Genomic DNA, 22,839 nt, shown 5'->3' with positions numbered 1-22,839 from the left:
AACATTAAAAAAACTTTTTTAAAAATGTGGCAAATGAACTACAAAGTTTAGAACCAATTCATTTTGTAGTATACTGAGATATACAAGGATGACTGCAAAACAGGAAGAGATCTGTAGCACAGCAGGTGATGTTCTCCACAAGTGCTGGGAGAGTTGTGACACAGTATGAAAGTTCTAATACCTACAATGTGCTATACACCGTGCTATGTTCTAGGAATATATGTTCTAGGAACAAAGCAGAAGAGCCACCCACTCTTATATAACTTATAGGAAAACAAAATATAGACATCTCACAAGTAATTACAAATTTGATGTGTGGTAGTGAGAACAAAGGAAGGGATGTGATGTAGCTGGAAGTTTACGGAAGACTTCTTAGAGACTTCTAAACCTGAAAGAGGAAGACAGGTAGAGGTGGACATAAAAAGACAAAGAGAAAGCAGTAGAAGCAAATGAAACATCAGGTTCTAAGCCTGAGAAATCAGAGAAAATACAGCATATGCAAGCTATTTTACAAAGTCCAATATAGTTGGGGTGCCTGGGTGGCTCAGTTACTTGAGTGTCCAACTCTTGATTTCAGCTTGGGTCATGATCCCAGGGTTGTGGAAATGAGTCCCGTGTTGAGCTCTGTGCTGAGCATGGAGCCTGCTTAGGATTCTCTGTCTCCTCCTCCTCCTTCTCCTCCTCCTCTGTCCCACTTCCCCACCTACGCACTCTAAAATAAATAAAATGAAAAACTTTTAAAAAATTCCAATTTAGTTAAAAGAAGAGAGATGAGATTGGAAAGACAAACACTGAGGATTGCTTTAGAGTTCTGTAAGCCATGTTAAGGACTGAGAAGTTTACACTAATGACAAAAGCCAGTCACTGAAGGGCACTGAGAATGGAAGTAATAGGACTTTATGTTGAATCATCCTTAGTGCTCGGGAGAAAAATAAGTGTAGGGGAAGAACTCAAAGTGGTGAGGTGAGTCAGAGGCCTTCTGGGATTCTTGGACTAGCTGTCCAAATCACTCTGCATGAAAAGGAGTGTGTCAGAATCTGTATTAACAGCGCACTAAACACACTACTAGAAGTATGCTGACTTGTATTTTGGCAAACGCTCCTGGTACCATCAGAGACCAGCACTTTGAATAACACCTGGTTTAGACGAAGGTGGTGTGCAAGAGAGCTGGGAGACAAAAGGATAGATTCAACAGAAATTTAGGATGAGAATAAGATTTGGTGGTAGGATGAAAGGAAGAGGAATAAAAGACATGTTTTCTGGCTTGTTACTGACATGGAATTCGATACCCTGAGCTTTTTACTGACACAGGTGAGGAAGGGTTTGGGTTTTTTTTTTGGGGGGGGGGGCGAGGGGCGGGGAGAAAGGCTGAGTGGGTAGGTGACAGGAGCTGAACTGATCACACTAAGTCTGAAGGTGCCTAATGGTCCACTAAGTTCCTACTCTGGGTCTCTCAGAAGAGATCTGAGCTAGAAAGAGCCACGTGGGCATGTCACAGTCATGAAGGTATAATTGAGCTATGGGAACAGGTGAAGTCCCCCAGGCAGAAAGAAGGGAAAGGATATGATGAGACAAAGAGAGGTGGAACATATCTAGGCAAGAAGTGTTGAGACCAGGAGAAGAGAAGATTTTAAGAAAGAGAATGGCTCACGCTGTATGAAAGGTACCTAGAGGGTAAGGACTGAATAAGGCTGGTGAGATTTACCTACTGTAGTGATCCTGGGGACACTGGGAAGAATAATTTCAGTAAATCGGGGCTGAAACCAAATTATAGTAGGTGAGGAAATAAAAAGGGAAAAAGTATACACAGCAAACAGAGAGCTTATTTAGTAGGTCTGGCTATAAATGAAAAGGGAGGAAGAAAGGGTGATACATGTGTGGAGTTCAGGGTAAATTCACTCAAAATGAGAGAAATTTAATGATGCTTGTGACACTGGTGACAAGTAGCCAACAGAGAAAAATGTAAGAGAAAGAGGGATGAACGATAGTGCAAAGTCTCTTGAAGGGGAGAAGAAGACAGGATCTGGTGTTTACTTGTCCTAAAGTTATCTATGCCTTTTATTAGAAGAGAACGATAGGTGTGGTATAAGTGGATTTTGTGAGAAAACCTGATGGGAGTTTCCATCCGATACCTTCTATTTTTTCTGAGAAATAGTAGGCAAGCTCATAAGGAGGAGTGAAGAGAGTTGGTAGACTAATTTTCTGATACAGTCTTTGTGAAAAATGGGACAGCATGCTGGAGAAATGTGGTGACATTTGTCAAGCAGAATAGAGGGCCTATTTGTAATTAATGCTGATAAACTTCAACTGGTATCAACTGCTAGATTACAGGATATTCTCTAGCTACACCCAACAGTCTGGATACAGGCATGAAGAAAGATTACTAGAGTCATCAAAAGTATATGTTTTAACAAGGAATCTGGATTACAAGATAATGGGGCAAGCAAGTTCGGGAAACGACCTCTTTTTTCCTTCTCTAATAAGTGAAATGATGTTCAGTTCAGATACAAGAATAGTTAAATAATGAATATTAAATAATTACCTAATAACTCCCTCGGAATTACAACTGTAGATCTTTGTAGAGAAGACATGATTGAGTGTAACCCTCACAAATATTTGATGCTTATTATCCTACACAGACGACTGGTTAAATTTAAACCTCAAATATCTGATAACATAATTAAAGTACAATCTTTTGTTCTCATTACTATAGATTACCTCAGACAAAACACATAAACTACTCTCCCCATTGGATTATACCCCAAATGCAGTGTAATTTCAAATTAAATTCCATTCCATTGCCTTGTACCAAATACTCTCCCCTCTCCATCAGAAGGGATGACAAAAAATATTCCACATTAAGAAAAACATGCACTATATTTAAATATTTGGAAGCTGTGAAAAGTGCCATAAACATCCTGGCTTCTAGACCGTATGCTACTGATCAAACCTCATACCACATGGATTTTGGTTACTCTTTAAATATAAAATATCTCCAAAGTTAGAGGTCAGGGACATGTAAAGAGAAATCAATATTTTTGGAAAAAAGAATCCCAAGTGTTAATGTATGCCTGAAAAGGAAAATATAATAAGATTAGATCATGTAACTTAAGAACAAGTGAGTAGCAACATACTGGAGAAAATCAGACTGAAAATATGTCTACCTTACATATAGTGAACGTTGTAAGTAATTTACCTCTTTAAATATTAGCATCTCCTTATAACACAAGAGTAATTCCTGTTCTGTTGACTACATATTAGGAAAAAAACGAGATAACAGCACTTGGTAAACATTTCAATTATGCCAATATAAACGGTATAGCAAAAATATCTGAAGCTATTTTTGCTTCCCAAATGACATGCTGAAGTTGGAAACACAATGAAACAATCAAAAATGGTCTGGGTTCAATACAATCTATCTTGATCTAGAGGAAGCACTGAAGTATTACAGACCATAATTATTTGAAAGTATGAGTAAAAGGGAGAAAAAAGAGGTAAGACAGAAGGTAAAGGAAGATAAGACAGCTGATGTAATGGTTTAATAATGAATATTTGATCGTTTAACAACAGAATAATAATCACAATGAGATAACATGGCACAAGACGTTAAAGAGCTAGAGCAAAGGTAGATTTAAATACGATACACAAATAGAAGATTAAGGCAGTTGGTAGCAAAGATATGATATGCAGTTTTCAATAGTGGTCATGATACGGGAAGATATTTTACTTCTTTTAGTAGTTTCTTATCCTCCATATATAACAACAAAAAAAAAAACGTAAATGATGGAAATAAAAAGCAGATCAGGAATCTATTCAAAAAAGCAGTCTTAAAAAAAAAAAGCCTTTAAAGAGAGTATTAAATATACTGTAGTCTTAAATAAACTGAGAGCTTATCATAATATCTGAACCACATGTGTGATGATTATTTCAGCCCAAGTGTCTTGATAGCTAAATTAATTACTCTGAAACTCCCACTGGAAAACACTCAAAATCTTTACTGGTGTTCATGCACAATATATCCTGCCATATCCTCAGGAGCATAAAACTTTGGACCTAAATCAAAAATGGAAAGTAACAGAAATCAATTATTATAGATAACTATAGATAGAACTATCCTTAGAAATAAACATTTCTATCACAAATACCAAGCTTTTCTAACTGTATGTAAATGATACCAATTTGTGCCATCTACAATGCTACATGGTATTGCCAAGTTATGTCCATATTAGTAACATCAGCAATATATGTGTTTATGTGTACCCACCATTGAAAAAGATCACTATCTATTTAAAAAAAAAAAAAAAAAAAAAGCAAGCTCCAGACTTACTAGTTTTGCTTGTTGAGCATTTACTGGATCACCATACTGGAGAAGAGCCTGAAACTGGTTATTTTTTGTAAATGTGATGATCTTTAATACAGCACCAAACTTTGAAAATATCTGTTAAAAAATTAAAATCAAAATATTATTTATCTACTGTTATCTTTATTTCTCCAATTTATAGGTAAACATGAAAATTAAGTTAAACTTACTTGGTGAAGAACATCAAGTGTTACAGGGTAGTACATATTGTCAATAATTATTCTAAGCACTGGACTCTGGGCTGGAGTCACTGCACTCTCACTAACTGTGGTGCCACTAAGTGGCGTATTTGCTGTCTGGACAGCTGTCACAGCTTGAAGAACTGCTTGAGCACGCTGAAAATTAAAAGATAAGCACTTTAGAAACACACTCCATATTTTCATTTAAACTTTGCTACATGTTACACTATTAGTTCATTTTTTTCTACAACACACACAGATTAAACAAAATTTAACAATCATTCAATAAATACTTTGGAGCTCCTACCATGAGCCAGGTATTATCGGTTTATAATTCAAGTATCTACTGGTATTTACTTCAAAACAATTATCTAAGGTTTGGGACCTAGATAATGGAACAAACGAAGAAAGGCAACATAATTTATTTTCAAAAGAACAAAATATAGTTTGGCAGATTCATATCATCAGAAAATGTTTTAAACAAACTTTTAGAGAACAATAAAACTTCAACTTAACATTATTCACTCCATAAAAAAGGTACCCAGTAAACCTCAGCAAGGGGATTACCAGATTATCCAAAAGAACTCCTGTAAAGTTTATTATTTCTAATACAATCTTAAAGGAGAAATATTCAGGACATATATTAAGTCTTTTTCATAGTAGCATAACTTCTAAAATACTACTAATTAAACCAGACAAATCAACGACACTTAAGACACATCTTAATTTCGGAGATTTTAAAATGTGAAAAAATATACATACTAGAATATTACTACTATGATAGATTCACCAGTAAGGAAATAGTATTTCTACCTATCTGGGGTCAAAAAACCTATACAAAGGCAAATAACTGTTAAGTAACAATAACAAATACTACTACATTGTTTTACAGTTTGAAAAAGCTGTACTGGCAGATGAATAGGAATATAAACTCAGCATGATAAATGAAAAGGAAGGCGAACACAAAAGATATGAGAATAAACAAAACTGGTAACTTTGACAGCACATATACTATGGTAGAAATAATTTTGCAATCCGTGTGTCAAATCAACACAATATATACCTTAAATTTACACAATATATCAATTTTTATCTCAATAAAGCTGGAAACAAAAAAAAAAAAAAGTCATTTCATTGACATGTCCCATAACCAGGAGATCACGCAGTATGGAATTCAGAGACCACATGCCCATCTGGTCAAACCTCATTATTTAAATGCTAATTAAACAATAATATGACCTACAGATCTATATATTGGCTGAGGTGACTTGAAGTATTTTAAGTAGTGTACTGCAATATTACTTCCTTCACTAGTGAAGCATGTCCTTACATATATTTATGTTATTGCAAGCATGGAAATATCACAACTTAGGAAAATACTAACATCTCCTACCTCAAATAATGGAATGTCTTTTTAAAACAGGAATCACATGATATACTATCCAAATGGAACAAAAGGTTAAAAGTTTCCTCTGCAACCCTGTCACCCTGTATCCTTTCTCATACCCATTCCATACCGATATAAACATGGGTACCCTTCCATATATCACCTAGGTGTGTGTGTGCGATATGTCTATTACAAACCTTTCCCCCCAGTACTATTCACTTTTCTCCATCTTCTCTTTTTAGCTTAACAATCAGGTTTTCTACTATCATTAACAAATAACTTTCCATATTTTTTTTAATTGATGAAACAGAGTTGGCTTGCCAACAAAGATTTTAACTGAACTTAGTGAACTATTACATATACATATAAAAGGACACGGATCCTAAGAGTATACAGCTCAATAAAACATCACAAATTGGACATATCTGTAAAATGACTAGATAAAAATAGAGCATTGTCAAAACCCTAGAGGCCACATTCATGCTTTCTCCCAGTTATATAAAATGGCATCATATGTGTTCTACTTTGGTCTGGCTTCTTTCACTAAACATTATTTTTATGATATACATCCATGTTTTGCAAGTATAAGTAGCTTGATCATTCTTTTTGTATTCTAAGAAATTCCAACAAATGAATATGCCACAACATATTCTACTGCTGCTGAACATGTAGATGATTTCTAGTTTGGGGCTATTATGTATTAGTGTTCCATGAACTTTCTCATACGTATCTTCTGATGCACATATTACATATTTTCTCAGGTATGTAACTAGGATAGATTTACTAAGACAAAGATTATGTATATGCTCAGCTTTACTACATATTTCAAGTTTTTAAACATAAGTCTACTAATTTACATTCTTAGCATGTATATATGAAAGTTCCAGCTTCCCAACCTTGTTACCAACATCTGGCATTACCCATCTTAATCATAGGCAATCTGACACAGTACATGGTAGTAGCTCAATGTGGTTTTAATTTATGTCAAAGTTTTGTTTTTTTTTTAAAGTTTATTTATTTATTGAGAGAGAGAAAGAGAGAAAGAGCATACACATTCACATGCTAGCAGGGAAGGGGCAGAGAGAGAGGGAGAGAATCTCAAGCAGGCTCTCCACTGGCAGTGCAAAGCCCAACATGGGGCTCAAACTCCTGAACTGTGAAATCAGATCCTAAGCCAAAACCAAGAGTTGGACGCTTAACTAACTGAGCCACCCAGGCGCCGGTGTCAAAGTTTCTTAATGCAAACCTCACCCACACTGTGGATCAAAAGATGGCTTTCTAGAGGAAACTAAGGGGAGACCTGAAGATGTCTACTAACCGGCCATGTGAAGTGTGGGTTGGAAAAGTGGCACAAGGGTAGGCAGGCCTTAATATTCCAGGCAAGAGTGACATCACAGAAACACAGTGGCCTCAAAAGACTGGAAATAAGAGAAAGCATGCCAGGTTGGAGGATTTACAATTACTTTTGGGTAGAAGCACAAGGAAACATACAGCCTTAAGACAGAAATAGTAGCCATCTCTTCTGAAGGGCTTTATCCTGAGCATGAAAAGGATATGGCTGCAGGAGAGTAACTAAAATCAGATTTGTCTGTTTTACAAAGATATATACATACTTAGGGGTACCTGGGTGACTCAGCTGGTTAAGTACCTGACTCTTGATTTCGTCTCAGGTCATGATCTCATAGTTCATGATTTCGAACACCACATGGAGCTCTGCACTGCCAGTGTGGAGCCTGGTTGGGATATATATATTCATTCATTCATTCATTCTCTCTCTCTCTCTCTCTCTCTCTCTCTCTCTCTCTCTCTCCCCCCCCGCCCCCTCTGTCCCTCCCCTACTTGCACACACTCTCCCCCACTCTCAAAATAAATAAACCAACTATTAAAAAAAATATATAAATATATATATTTAAGAGAGAGGGACGGGGTGAGGGGAAAGAGACTAATAGGGAAGGGGAGAGGGGGAAGTGTAGGGGAAGGGGAGAGGAAGTAGGGAGGGAGAAAGAATTCAAGAGGGGAAAGCAAAAAAGCAGATCAATAAGAGAGCTGTTATCACAGTACAGCCAAAAGGTAACTGTGTCTGAGCTACTAAAGTAGCAAGAAAGATGATGAAAACTAGGCAGATATTAACAAGAGTGAACTGGTAAGACTTGGTAATTTGAGGAAGGATCATGGAAGAATTCAAGGTTGACTCATATTTATTGGACTCTCTTCTATTTATGAAAGCCCAGAAAAATGCCTATAAATGAGGTGATGGGGATTAAAGAGTACCCTTATCATGATAAGCACTGAGTAACATACAGAATTGCTGAATCACTATATTGTGCACCTAAAACTAATTAACACTGTGTTACCTACACTGGAATTAAAATTAAAAATAAAAATGCCTATAAATTAATACAACATGGAATAAACCCAAACACTGAATAGAGAGAATGTCCTCATTAGCATAGAATACTTTTACCAAAATTCCTGGAATGCAGAAAATAAATGGAAACAAATGGGAACAAAGAAGACTTAGTGAACACAGAACAAACAGGGTTTGCACTGTTAACCGCCACATTATGTCAGATTAGAAATTGGCAGAGTCCTAGGACGAAAATCAAAGGGTTAATGGAAAGTCTGCGTAATGAACAAATTCCTCTTTCTCCCATTCCCTCATCATCTCTCTCCCTTATCATTAAAAAAAAACCAACAAAATCCTCCCCTAAAAGAAAGAAATTCTAAAGAGAGTTTTACAGGCCCAGAATAAGGTGCTCTTTGGTATTTATGGGATCCCAGCTCAGTGTCCAAACTCCTTATTTTACTCTAGAGGAAAGCATACCAGTCCAATAAAACCTAATTGTCCTTTCTAAAATATATAAACACAACTGGGGGGAGGAAGACAGACAGATGGACAGAAGATAAACATAACAGCTAACACTGAAAGAATGAGATAATTTAGATAGAGTGAGGTATTTTTAAAAATACTATTAATTAGTAGTATCCTTAAAGAATTGTGAAATCACAAAACACTGACTAATTGTAACCTAAAAAGGATTATCAAAAAAGATTAAAGGGCTTCTGAAAATTAAAAATATGGCTGCAAAAACAATTGTTTTGTTTTGTTTTCCCAACACAAGCAACTGTTGCATTGATTGTTCCCTATGTCTGGAATAGTCCAGGCCAGAATAATTGTATTTATTTCCAAATCACTTTGAAGTTTGTAACTGAAATGTCACCTGTTCATGGGGTTTTCACTAAGTATTCTATTTAAAATTATAAATCCCCTTCCCTTACATGCATTTGTCTATAGATGCCTTATCTTTTTTCATGTTCCCTGCAATGGAATCTTTTAAAATGAGAATGCATTCACAAATTACTAAAAATACTAATATATAAATAAAATTGAAATACTGAATGCCATTTTAAATTCTGAGTAAAATAAATATAGAATATCTTTTAGCATATTTCCTCATGATAAATTCCTAGAAGTACAATTTCTGGTTCAAAAGGAATGAAAATTATTACCAAATTAAAACAAAACCCAGCTGAAAATTCAGCCTGGTCTTTAGACAAAAAATTTTAAATATTTATTTATCAACTATCAAAATGATCTGGAAAGGTCAGTTTTTATGAAGGTTAAAACATATGAGGAATTATTTTCTATTACATTTTCAGTAAGACAAACAGCCAGATAGTTTATATTTTACTGAAACATAAAACATATAATTAGCTAAAAACTGTATTAAAAGAGCCAAAAGACCATTCCTTAAATGCTATGTTTTTAGGTCTAAAATCATTCCTATGCTATTTAAAAAATATATACATATTAATTTTAAATAATTGGTATCTTCTACATCACACTTAAAAAAATTCAATATATTCATATATTCTCAATTCTTACATTCCCAAACACCCCCACTCCCACCAGAAAACCATTCACACATCTTCAATAAAAATATTTTCATAAGACCTACAGGTCTTAAGTTTCTTATAGAAATATTTTTATTTCTAACATTTTTATTCCTAATTTTAGTTATTAATAACTAAAGGTATTAAACATACCTTAAAACTCTAAGCAACAGACCTGTACAGTTTACGCTAATAGTAAGCCCAATCTCATGTGCAGTTTCTATACAAAAATTTGAACTTGCAACATGAAAATGAACATTTTGACTAGAACCTTAAAGCTTTGAAAAAATATTATTTACTTCATCAAGTACCAATTTAAAACATGCACATAATAGACTTCACATACATTTTGTAAATTAACATAATATTTAATACTTAGGGACATACTGCAAGAAAATGTCTTTAAAATAACAAGAAAATGCCCATAGCTTCTGAATGGTTAAATATTTTTACTTTCTGTTAATATGTTTCAGACTCTTAATATGTCCTAGGCCATTTTATTTGTGTACCTACACATACTCACTTGGTTTAATGTATTATCTGTTTTTAGTTCTTTGTGATTGGAGTACTGGATATAAATTGGTTGGTTACGGAGATGAGGTGTCACAGCAGAATAGTAATTAACCATAGTAATAGCGGCTTCCTCTGTTGCTAGTTCCAAAAATGCCTGAAAATTTAAATAGCAAACATTTTAATACCATGAATTATATTCAAATAAACCTCAGTATCTGTGTAATATATTCAGTTAATAAGAAAAATCAGTACAAGACTATAACCTTCCCAGTTACATTTAGATGTTCAAGTAAGTTATCCTTACTTATCCTTATTTTCCATATACCACAAATATAGTCCCCCAACAAAAGCTAAAGAAAATAAAATCTAAACGTTTTCTAACATCAGAATTTTACCACTCTTAGAGACATAAGAAATCTTAGTCATTTTTAAAGCAGTATAACTCAAGAGAGAAAGAAAAAAATTAAGAGTTAAATATCAGATTAGTGACATTTATTATATTTAAGAGCATGTTAAATTTCATAAGTTCTTCTAAATGATATTAGAAATTTTAAAGCAAAATTTTAATATGCCAGGGCACCTCTGCCACAGATACATTTATTAAATGAAGAATTATCTAGGATTAATGACTGTTTTCTTCTAATGCTATCAGATAAACACTTCCATGAGATAAACTTAAAGGAGAAGATGCTACTAGTATTCACCCTGTTTTCTGATATCAAAGCCACAATGAAAGAAATATTTCATTTGTATTTTCCACAATCTTATTATAACAACTGTTCAATTAGAGTCCAAAAGTGAATTCAAAAGGCGAAATTTAAAACTACAGTAACTCATTCATTTTGGCTCCCTAGTATTAATTTCTGAAACACCATTACCAGGAAAAGTCAAGAACTTCTGTTATGCTCTTTTACAAAAGTTAGGACCTACTATATTCTACCCTTTTATTAGGAGATAGCTAATTCACACACACAGGATAGCTTGGGGCTTAACAGTTTTGTAAGTCCTGAAAGAAGCATACCTGATTTTTTCCTTTCAGCATAAGGATGTTGGTCACTTTACCAAAAGGTAAGCCTAAAGCAATAACTTCAGTTTCTGTCACTTCACCAGGTAACTTTCGAATATGAAGTACACGAGAAGGAGCACCATCCATTTTATCTTCTCCTTTAAATTTTTTACTATCATTACCATTGGCTGAAAGACATTTAAAAAAATAGTTTATTAATTTTCCCCATTTGTGTAAAAAAAAAGAAACCCCACAAAACAAAGTTTAAAAAAGAACTTAATTGAGCCCTGGGTCACATTGGGCTCTGTGCTCACAGCTCAGAGCCTGGAGCCTGCTTCGCTTTCTGTGTCTCCCTCTTTCTCTGCCCTTCCCCCGCTCATGATCTGTCTCTCTCTGTCTCAAAAATAAACATAAACATTAAAAAAAAATTTTTAAAGGGGCGCCTGGGTGGCTCCGTCCGTTGAGCATCTGACTTCAGTTCAGGTCATGATCTCACGGTTCGTGGGTTCGAGCCCCATGTCGGGCTCTGTGCTCAGAGCCTTGGAGACTGCTTTGGATTCTGTGTCTCCCTCTCTCTCTCTCTCTCTCTCTCCCCCTCCCCTGCTGTGTCTCTGTCTCTCAAAAATAAACATTTAAAAAAAAAATTTTTTTTTAACTTAAAAACATAGCTGAGTATGCCTGAATAATTTCTAAAAATTAAAAAACTGGGCTTTCAAAGGGAGAGAGAAAAATCATATCCACCAATTATTATCAAATAAAATTATGTTACCAATTAAGGTAACTACTGGGTAAATGTTTCTGAACAGAGTGTGTGTATGTACACACACACACACACACACACACACACACACACACACGTAAAGAGTAATAAATGACAAGCAAAAATTAAAATGCAATTTCAGAAAGAAATTTTCCAATGGCTAAAGAACGCAATTATCTTACAATTTAATCATCTTATTATAGACTAACAGAAATACAAAAAGTGTGAAATATTGACTTAGCAAAAATTAGGGTGATAAGAAATTATTAATGGTTTAATTTGAAAAATATTGTACTCAAAAAGTGGAATCAAAGAAGGCAATGCTGTAAAAATAATCATGCAGTCAATCCACATTACAGCTTAACTACAATAAGTCTCTCCTAATTTACTAATATTATCACTTAATCCACCTAAGTATTTTGTTACTATCAACATCTATGTAATATAAAACACTCATGGACTTCATTAACTTACTGTTATTCTGACCTTTAAAATAAACTGATATATTTTTATCCAACAAATTAGTTACCTGCCTTTATTCCAAAGCCTCACCAAAAAGAAAAGTCCTACTAAAGACACAAAATTGGTGATATTTTATGTAAAACTGTTTGAAGGACTTGCAATCTATCCAATATTCCACAAGAGTAGTTCCTAATTGTCTAAAGACTAAGGGATATTTCTGAAACTAACTAAAATGAAGGATCCTCAACAACACTGAGAAATATGTATACTCCACTTGTGTATAATTTTAGGTACTTCATGGTACTCCCCAAATCAACACTACCCATAAACACTATATGTGTGTGTTGTGTATGTATACATATTCAACAATATCTATAAAATTCTAAGATCAATTTGATCTCTAAGTGGCTTTAAAATTCATTTACACACTGATTCTTTAAGAGTTACTGAGTATCAAAAAAAACCAGTTACTGAGTGTCAAGAACATGTTTAGCACTGTTTGAGGCTCTGGGGGATACAGCAATGAACAAAATGATCAGTAAGATCCCCAATGCTCTCTTACAGTCTAGTAGGAGAGGTGGACTAACTTACATGAACAAAATATCTCTTATAGTGATTAACTGCTATGAATAAAGCAAAGCAAAATGTTGTTGATTAAAATGGACTTAGCAGAGAACCAGAAGAAGGTGGTGTGATAGTGACTTTATTGGATGATTAAAGAAGGTATCTCTAGGAAATAATATGTGAACTCACTTGATAATTAACTTATTAAGTTAAATTTAAGTCATATTTTATGCTAAGAGCTTTACTGAAGTTTATATACAAGAATGGCCAGCCAATGCCTTTAGAAATCCTCTTTGGATGGCTTTGTACTGAAGAGTAGTAGGCTCTGGCCTCTGGATATATTACCATGAAAATCTTGCTGGCTAGCTCCTAATCACTCCAGAAATAAGAAAAACTAAAGGAAGCCCTCTATACTTCATAACTAAGGACGATTTGTACATGCACAAGCATCTGAATATATTAGAAAGAAGAAAGAGGCTGAATTTTCTCTTTTGTGGCATTTTATTGAACAAAATCATGACTGGGTCTGTTAGCCGAAAATGTAAGTAAAGCAGGAATTTAAGAATACATGTATACTTTAAGACTTATAATTGGCATACAAACATATACTCTTATGTAAGACTACAGCCATTTCTTGGCAAAGCAAACGGAGTACAGAATCCTGACAGTTTGTGTTCTCATTTGTTCATTTGTTGGAATAACAAGAATGAATACTTCATAATCCAATCTAGAGCCCCAGGAGTTATAGGTTATGGTATCAGTAAATTTCAGTTTTTCCTAATTTAGTCTGTCCTTTTCTTTCTGGGGAAAAAAAAAGCAAAAAAAAAAGTACATCACAATAAAGATACTATCTATTATTGCATACATAAAGGCTTCCCTTTTTAAGTTATTTTTAGAATATGATCCTCAAAAGGTTAACAGCTTGCATTTTCCCATTATAAAGAAAATAGGATAGTTTATTGTTCTGGATTTGTGTTGGGTAATTCCTGGGCAGTGTGAATTGTGAACGTTAATAAAACAGTTAAATAATATGGAAAGGTAGAATCATTTTGAAAAGTCAAAGAAAATAAATAACCTTATTTTTTGAAGCTACTTTTCTTTTACATCAATATTTAACATTCCCTGCAAATTAACTACATGCCAAACACTGTACAACTCTATAGTACAATCCCATTTATGGATAAGAGCTAGTTAAGTCGACCAAGGTCAGACATTAAGTAGTAAAAGACAGGAAGTAATAGAAAAAGACTGAAACTCAGGAAATAGGACTCCATGGCCTGTGGTCTTAACCCACCACACTATACAAGGATCCCAAAGACAAATATTGCATTATACACAATTGCCAAGATAGGATCTGTCCTTTTCTTCCAAAGACCATGTAACATCAAAACTTACACTTTTGTCACACTCTGATATTCCCTCAGTTAGTTAATAGTTTAGAAGGGGTAGCTACTAAATATTCATACTTTAGTACTAAATATTTATATTTTGGTGTGAAATATTATTAAAGTTTTCATTTTAGATAATGAGACTATGAGAACATGAAATTGGGAAATAAGGACTTCTTTAATCATATTGACTAAAGCATACTTTCATATATAAAAACACTCCAGCCCTAGAAAAGAAAATGGGCACAGGAAAATATATAGCCCTTAGCTTATAAAACACATATGCCATTTATTACCCTATCAGAGAAGTAAGGAAGATTGGGTCTCTCTGGGTTACAGATCTAGGATTCTTCAAAGGCAAAGAATAATTTGAACCTCTTTCCATGATCTTTTCCCTTCCACTCCTCAAGTAAATCCAGAAACTTTTGGTTTGTGTATGTAAAACCAGTAACAATTAAAATGATTTCTAAGAACTTAGGCAACAACAATATAGTAATACTTTTATTTATGCATACAGGTTGTATATAAATTGCAGAAATCTTTAATATTATTTTCCATATATTATTCAGCCTTCTTAAAGCCTTTTGCTTAAGATGTTCTTCTCAAATTTGAAACAAAATAGTATGTAAAAATATGCAAAAACTGTTTCTATTTGAATACTTCTCTGCCAAATTCAAAAGTGGTTTTCTACCTCAATTCTAAAGTGACCATGTTCATTCACCTTTAATCAGTCTCTTTTTTCCCTTGACTGACCTTTGCTTTTTACTGGTGTTTATCACAGTTTTCACGTAACAGTCTCACCAAGATTCTGGGTAATTTGTTAAATCCATCCATGGCCAAAATACTGTAAGCCCTCTCATACTTACCATATCTCTGTTCTCACAGCACCCCTAACAATTCACATCTAGTTTTCTTACTTCCCTGACTCACTGTATAGTTGTTTGAACTTTCTGTTAAGCACGCATTCCCAGTAATGGTGGGAATTCCTCAAGCTGTACTGACCCCAAAGTCCTATCTTTACTTCCTCATGTAAAACCTGGGTCTCAAAAACCACCTGCTCATTTAATTTGTAAATCTATTACCTTAGTCCCACTCATTCACCAATTTTCTAATTCTATACTTTCAACTGCATCAGCCTGAAGTGCAACATTACAAAACTTTATACTTCCACTTATTTATACAGTGGAAACTATTTAACAAAAGATAAGTACATTCTCATTCTCTGAAGTCTTTCAGACCCAACCATTTATAAAAAAGCATTGGTAGCATCCTTATCAAATGTGAAACTAAGAGGAAAAGCAGTTTCAATTCCAATCAGTTTTAGTTAAGCTTCAGGGCAAAGCATAATGTTATAAAAGCTGTTGGCTTTAGAAAAATAAAAAATAAAAAAAAAAACCTGAGTTACGAAAAATGAATGCTCATATTCTTTACATTCCTATCTGGGAAAACAGAAAACCCAAAGAAGAATTGACCAGAAATGCAGGTATATACAGAAAGATACTTCTGTTATTCTGCTAGCTGTTTAGTCAGGTCCAACAGCCACCACACAAAAAATCTTAGGCTTAATGTAAAAACTGGCTATAACTCTGCATTTTCAAGAAGCTGCACTGCACAGCCTACTTGCCAGAAGTACCTTACGCATGAGCTAGGAAAAAATAGAAGGCTAAACTAGAAAACTCATGTGCTGGAATACTTCAAAGCATTATAGCAAAATGAAATGGCATTATATAAAAATGTCTTCACATAAAAATTAAAATCTCAAAGAATTCTGAGTAACATATACCAGAATCTATGGGATGATTTCAGTTTTTTCACATAAAGCAAAATATCACACTTTTAACAATATTTAAATCCTACTATTATAGAATAACAATCAGAATTACTGGCAGAAATATGTATACTTTAAAGGGACAGTCCATATCCAGAGCTATGAAGAAATGACTCAAAAAATTAAAGAGACCATGTTTTACAATTGTCAAACCTCCTCCCCAATGAAAACTAGTTATTCCTTTCAATAAAAGCCAAATCCAATACTAGTCGGAGCTAGGTTTTTTTATTTTTTTAATGTTTCACTTTTATTTCTGAAGGAATATATTACAAAATATTCTTTTTTTTTTAATTTTTTTTAACATTTATTTATTTTTGAGACAGAGAGAGACAGAGCATGAACGGGGGAGGGTCAGAGAGAGAGAGGGAGACACAGAATCTGAAACAGGCTCCAGGTTCTGAGCTGTCAGCACAGAGCCCGACGCGGGGCTCAAACTCACGCACCGTGAGATCATGACCTGAGCTGAAGTCGGCTGCTTAACTGACTGAGCCACCCAGGCGCCTCTATTACAAAATATTCTTAATGCAGGGACTTCTTATTTACCTGAGACTAAAATTCTAATGACGTTAACTTTTCTCACTTCTAAAAAAAATTTTTTTTTTTTCTGACACAAAAAACTGGCATGTATATAGAAAGTCTGGACAGATGAGGGAAAGGCCATTGAACAGACATTTTTAGAAACAGAATTCTATAGTAAAGTGATTTTGAGGAAACATTTTGGATAAAGCTGGAATAGAAGAATGAAATCCTCTTCTGTATCTGATAATCATAAAAGTTTCCTTGTAATGCTGTCTGTAAAAGTACCTTTTTGAGACACTTGGATGACAATGGCATTTTTTTTTAATAAACTTTTTTAATGTTTTATTTATTTTTGAGAGAGAGAGAGAGAATGAGGGAGGGAGGGACAGCATGAGTGGGGAGGGGCAGAAAGAGAGGGAGACACAGAATCCCAAGCAGGCTCTAGGCTCAGAGCTGTCAGCATAGAACCCAATGCGGGGCAAGAACCCACGAACCGTGAGGTCATGACCTGAACTGAAGTCAGTTGCTTAACTGAGTCACCCAAGTACCCTGACTATGGCATATTTTTCCAGGCAAGTAGAATCACAAGTTTTTAAAGGTCTTTTATGCTGTTTGCTCTTATAAGCAATAATATTCAAATTGGGGTCTGTGAGATCATGTACAGACTCTCATCTTTTTTGTTAAGGAAAAAACATCTTAAAACTCAGGGTTTCCAATGTGAATGAAGGTAAAATAAATTGAAAGCATGTAAATTTCTTATGTTAAAACAAGGCTTTAAGGAATTTTATTCCATCAGAACACAAGACTCAATCATTCTTTAGTCACTGAAGTACATTGTCTTTCCTAAAGATACTTTTAAAAAGATAGTAACAAATTATTGTTTCTTTCCACCAAAATCCAATCTCCTTTTCCATGATCTTCCCTTTGTTAATGGGACTATCATCCATCAATCTAGTGATTGTCTAAACCCAAATGAATACTTCTCCCAAACCAGTCTACTTCCAAATAACTCAGAAGTTCTAATTTCTTGATACATTATTTCTTCCATATTCTAAGAACCTAAAATTCAGAACACCTTAATATCTCTGGAGATTACAGTACAGTGTTTAACTGTCTACCCTGTGTACAGTAGTAACCTTCACTCCATACCCCACGAAACACAAATGGAAGAAAAATCTTTTCTAAAATGTAAATCTGGTAAAGTCCAAGATCCCTAACATAACAAATCAAATCTTATATGCAAATCTCTACCTATCAGAACTCAACTTTAGTCACTCCCCTTCTCATATTTCACATTTCAGCAAGATAAAACTAGGACTAGCTCATGGTTCCCAGAGGTATTCTACAGTTTCAAACGAATTTTGGACTTGTTTGAAAACTTTGTAAATCCATATAGAACATGTCCAACACCACAGAGAATTAATTCCCTTGTACTTCCTGTTCATCCAAACACCCACAGGCAACCCTTATTCTGGCTACTATACTAAAACTTGATTATCTGTTCTTTATAAAAATGGAATCACACAGTGAGTACTCTTGTGTCTAGCTTCTTTTGGTTCATAGAAGGTCTAATATTCACTCATGTTTTTGTGTTAATAATCATTCTTTTGTTATGAGTAAGTAGTAACCTACTGTTTGATTATACTACAATTCACTGATATTTTCCTACTTACAGACATTTGGGTAATTTCAAGTTTGGGACCATCATAAATCAAGTTTTTTATACACATTTGTACAAGTCTTACAGTGAACATGTTTACACTGCGTAAAAACCTAGACCAGAAAGTACGAGGTCATAAGCTGTCTTCATGTTTAACTTTATAAAATACTGCCAAAGTTGTTTTCCAAACTATTTTACACTTTCACCAGCAATGGCAAGTTGTTCCAATTGCTCCATATCCTTCCTCATCAACATTTACATTGCCAATCCATTTAATTTTAGCTTAAATTCCAGTGGGTGTGACATACCTCACAGCAGTTATAACTTGTGTTTCCCTGATGACAAATATTTTTGTGCATTTATCAGCCATTCATATACCTTCTTTGGTCTATTTCAAAAAAAATTAGGCCGTTTGTGCTTACAGATGTGAAAGAATTCTTAAGCTATTTTGGATACAAGTCCTTTGTCAGATATATGCACAAATATGTGAATATTAGGATCTTTACCCAACCCGTGCCTTGCCTGTTCATTGTCTTAACAGTGACTTTGGATGAGTTTTTCATTTAGATGAAATGTCTAGTTTATAAATTATTCTTTTATGGGTAGTGGTTTTTGTGTGTTCTCTAAAAAAAAAAATCTTCATTTACCTGAAGGTTAGATATATACTCTATATTTTTTCAAAATGCTTTATGTATTTAGTTTTTTAGGTTTAGATATACATCCATCTAACTTTTCTGTACAGTATCAGGTAGTTTGTTTCTTTTTTTCATATGTGTTTCTGTTTTCTGGCACCATTTCCCCAAATGAATGACCAAGGCACCTTTGTAAATAATCAGTTGATCATAAATATAGGAGCTTCTTTCTGCACACTATTCTATAAATACTAATCCTGCTAATATTAAACTGTTTGATTACCACAAATTTACAGTGAATCTTGAAATCAGATAGTGTCACTTTTTTTTTCTTTTGGAAAATGGTTTTCATCTAGGTCCTTTTTTATTTCCACATAAATTTTAGAATCAACTTGTCAATTTCAATTTAAAAGCCTGTTGAGCTTGACTGACTTATAGATTCAATTCCACCCAATATGGGGGAAAATGACATTTTAACATATTGAGCCTTCTAATTCATGAACATGGTTTCTTTCTCATTCAGGTCTTTAATATCTCTTTGTAGCATCTTATATAGTTACTGATATACTTGTCTCCCAAATTATTTTTTAAATGTATTCCTTGATATTTGTGTTTCTGGTATTTTTGTAAATGGATTTTTTTCATTTCATTTTCCAGGAATTTGCTAATAATATCAGGAAACAATTTTTGTATACTGAACTGGCATCATATAACCATTCTAAATTCACTGATCAGTTCTATGCAACATTTTTTAGATTCCTTTGGGTTTTTTATTTTAAAAATTATGTTTACTGAGCAGAAGATAGTTTTACTTCTTCCTTTCTAATCTTTATGCTATTTTATTTGCCCTATGTAAAGAAAAAGCAGGAGAAAATGTGAAAACAGACATTACTTCATTCCTGCTTTTAAAGAGAAAACATTCAATATTTCACCATTAAAGAATGGAATTTGTTTTAGGCTCTTATTGGATGTCCCTCACTCAACCTGTGGAAGTTCCCTTACCAGTTTTCTGAGTTTTATCATGAATGAATGCTGTATCTGTCCTATTGTATCTGTCCTATTCTCCTATTGACATTTTTTCCCCTTCATTCTATTATTGTGATAAATTACACTGAGTTCACTTAGAAATGTTAAACCTTACAATCCTTGGGTCCGCCTCAATTAATAATCATGAATTATCATTTACAAATGATAATTCTAAAATCTAACATTTTGTTAAGAATATCTGCATTTATGTTAATGAAAAATATTGGTTTGAAATCTTGATTTCTTATATCCTCTGGTATCAGTTATAGCAGCATCACAAAGTGAATTTGGAGTATACTCTGCTTCTCTTTTTCTAAAAGCAGTATACTGAAGATGGCTATTATTTCCTACTTTGAAGTTTCATAAAATACAACAGTGAAACCACCCATATCTGAGTAAACTCACCTATGAGTGAAATCACCTACGCCTGGAGTAATCTTTGTGAGAAGATTACTAATCTAATTTTTATAATAGACATAGAGCTAATCTGTATATATTATGGAGTAACAGTTCATGTCAGTTTTAGTAAGTTAGGTTTGTGAAGGATCTCGTCTATATCACCTAGGTTGCTGAATTTATTGGTATTACTACTCTTTGCAGTACTGCCTTATTTTCCAGTTAGTTTCTGTAGGATCTGTAGTGGTACCTCTACTTTCATTCCTGATATTGGTAATATAGCTTTCTTTTCTTGACAGATTAAACTTTAAAAAAAAATGCTTATTTGAGAGAGACAAGGAGAGCATACATATGCACAAGCAGCGGAGGGGCGGGCAGACAGACAGGGAGAGAGAGAATCTCAAGCAGGCTCCATCCACACTGTCAACGTAGAACCGGACACAAGGCTTGAACTCCTGAACCATGAGATCCTGACCTGAGCCGAAATCAAGAGTTTGATGCTTAACTGACTGAGCCACTCAGGCACCTCTAAAGCTTTTTCTAAAGTAGGTATTTTCTAATATGGGTATATACATAGACGTATTTTCCCCATGTACTTTCTCAAATGAGCCAACAAATTTTAATATTTTCACTTTCATTCAGTCAGAAAGATGCCCTTAATATCTTCAATCCATGTATTATTCAGAATTGTGTAGTTCAATTTTCAAATATTTGGTGATTCAAATTCTACTATGATCAGATACTATATGAGCTTTCAGTCATTTGAAATCTATTATTTTATGTCCTAATATATAGTCGATCATGGTGCTATATACACTTGACAAGTTTTTCTGCAGTTAGGGTATAGTTTTGTGAATGTGAGTTAAGCCCAGCTGAATGTTCAGCACTGTTCAAATCCTCTATTTATTTTAAAGATCTGTCTTATCAATTACTATAAGAAATGTTAAAATATCCAACAATGATTATAGACTGGTTTCTCTCTTTAGTTTTACACATACGTGTATTTTTTCATAAACTTTGAAGGTCTGTTATTACTGGTATAAAGTGTTTTTCAATATATTAACCCTTTAAGCACTACAAAATATGATATTTTTATATCTGGTAATACTCCTGTCTTGAATTTTACTCTGAGGCTAATATAATCAGATGAACTTTCTTGTGCTTGTTGTTTGCACAGAATATTATTTTCAATCCTCTTTACTTTCAGCCTATCTGTGTACTTCAACCTGACTCTAGAAGATACTGCAGTCAGACCTTGCTTTTTAATCCAGTCTGACAATCTTTACCTTTTAATTGGACTTCTTAGACCACTAATGTCCAAAGGAAATATTCTGCAAGTCATGTAATTTTAAATATTCTATTAACCACGTCAAAAAATGAGGAGTGAAATTAATTTTAAGAATAGATTTTAGATCAATATACCTGAAATATTACCATATCAACATATAGTCAATATTTTAAAAAATGAAATATTTTACATTATTACTTTTGATACTATGTTTTTGAAACACAAAGGCATACATCTCCATTAGGAACAGCACAGTTCATGGCCTCATATAGCTAGTGGTTACTACAGCAGATTAAAGGGTTTTTCTGTTTTTTTTGGTGTTTTTTTTTTTTTTTTTTTTGCTAATTTACATTTACACATTTATGTTTAACATCTATTTATTTTCTTATTGCCTGGTGTTTTCATGGTGTTCTTCTCTTGCACTGCACTAACAGAATATTTGATAATATTCCATTTTAATTCTTCCATGGGCTTTTTCCTTTTAAACAGCCCTTCTGAGGTATTATTCACATGCAATAAGCTGCATACATTTAAAGTATACAATTTGACAAGTTCTGACATATGCAAACATCCACGAAATCTTCACCCTAAGAAAGTATATATATCATTCACCCCTAAATTTCCTTGTACCCTTTGCAACCCATCCCCCATGCTCCTCCCCACTCCCAAATCCAATCTGCTTCAGTTTGTATCTCCTTGGGTTTTATATAAATGAATTCATACAGAATGTATGTCCCCTCCCCCGTCCATTTCTTTTACAGAGTAGCATTATTTGGGTATTTATCCCTGCTATTACATGCATCAATATCTTATTCTAGGAGTGGCTGACTGGCTCAGTACAGCATAAGACTCTTGATGTTGGGGTCATGAATTCAAGCCCCACATTGGGCAGACAGCTTTCATAAAAGAAAAATAGCTTATTCTACATGTCTGAGTAGTATTTCATTGTATGCAAAGGAATACGAGGCCAAAATTGC

The 22,839-nt window shown here is 34.0% G+C and overlaps 1 protein-coding gene across 5 annotated transcripts in view; it reads right to left on the bottom strand.

The window, feature by feature from the left end:
* Positions 1–22,839, bottom strand: part of PTBP2 (polypyrimidine tract binding protein 2) — an 80,033-nt gene that overhangs the window by 25,741 nt on the left and 31,453 nt on the right. For all 5 annotated transcript variants that reach the window (XM_042997961.1, XM_042997962.1, XM_042997963.1 and 2 more), the window contains 4 exons: positions 11,355–11,527; positions 10,344–10,487; positions 4,531–4,695; positions 4,328–4,438 (listed from right to left, as the gene is read on the bottom strand). In XM_042997961.1, the coding sequence (XP_042853895.1) occupies positions 4,328–4,438; positions 4,531–4,695; positions 10,344–10,487; positions 11,355–11,527 (593 nt within the window). The remainder of the gene's footprint in view (positions 1–4,327; positions 4,439–4,530; positions 4,696–10,343; positions 10,488–11,354; positions 11,528–22,839) is intronic.

This window comes from Panthera tigris, chromosome C1 (assembly GCF_018350195.1).
Source record: "Panthera tigris isolate Pti1 chromosome C1, P.tigris_Pti1_mat1.1, whole genome shotgun sequence".
Classification (NCBI taxonomy): Eukaryota; Metazoa; Chordata; class Mammalia; order Carnivora; family Felidae; genus Panthera; species Panthera tigris.
This window is presented reverse-complemented; position numbering and strand designations above follow the sequence as displayed.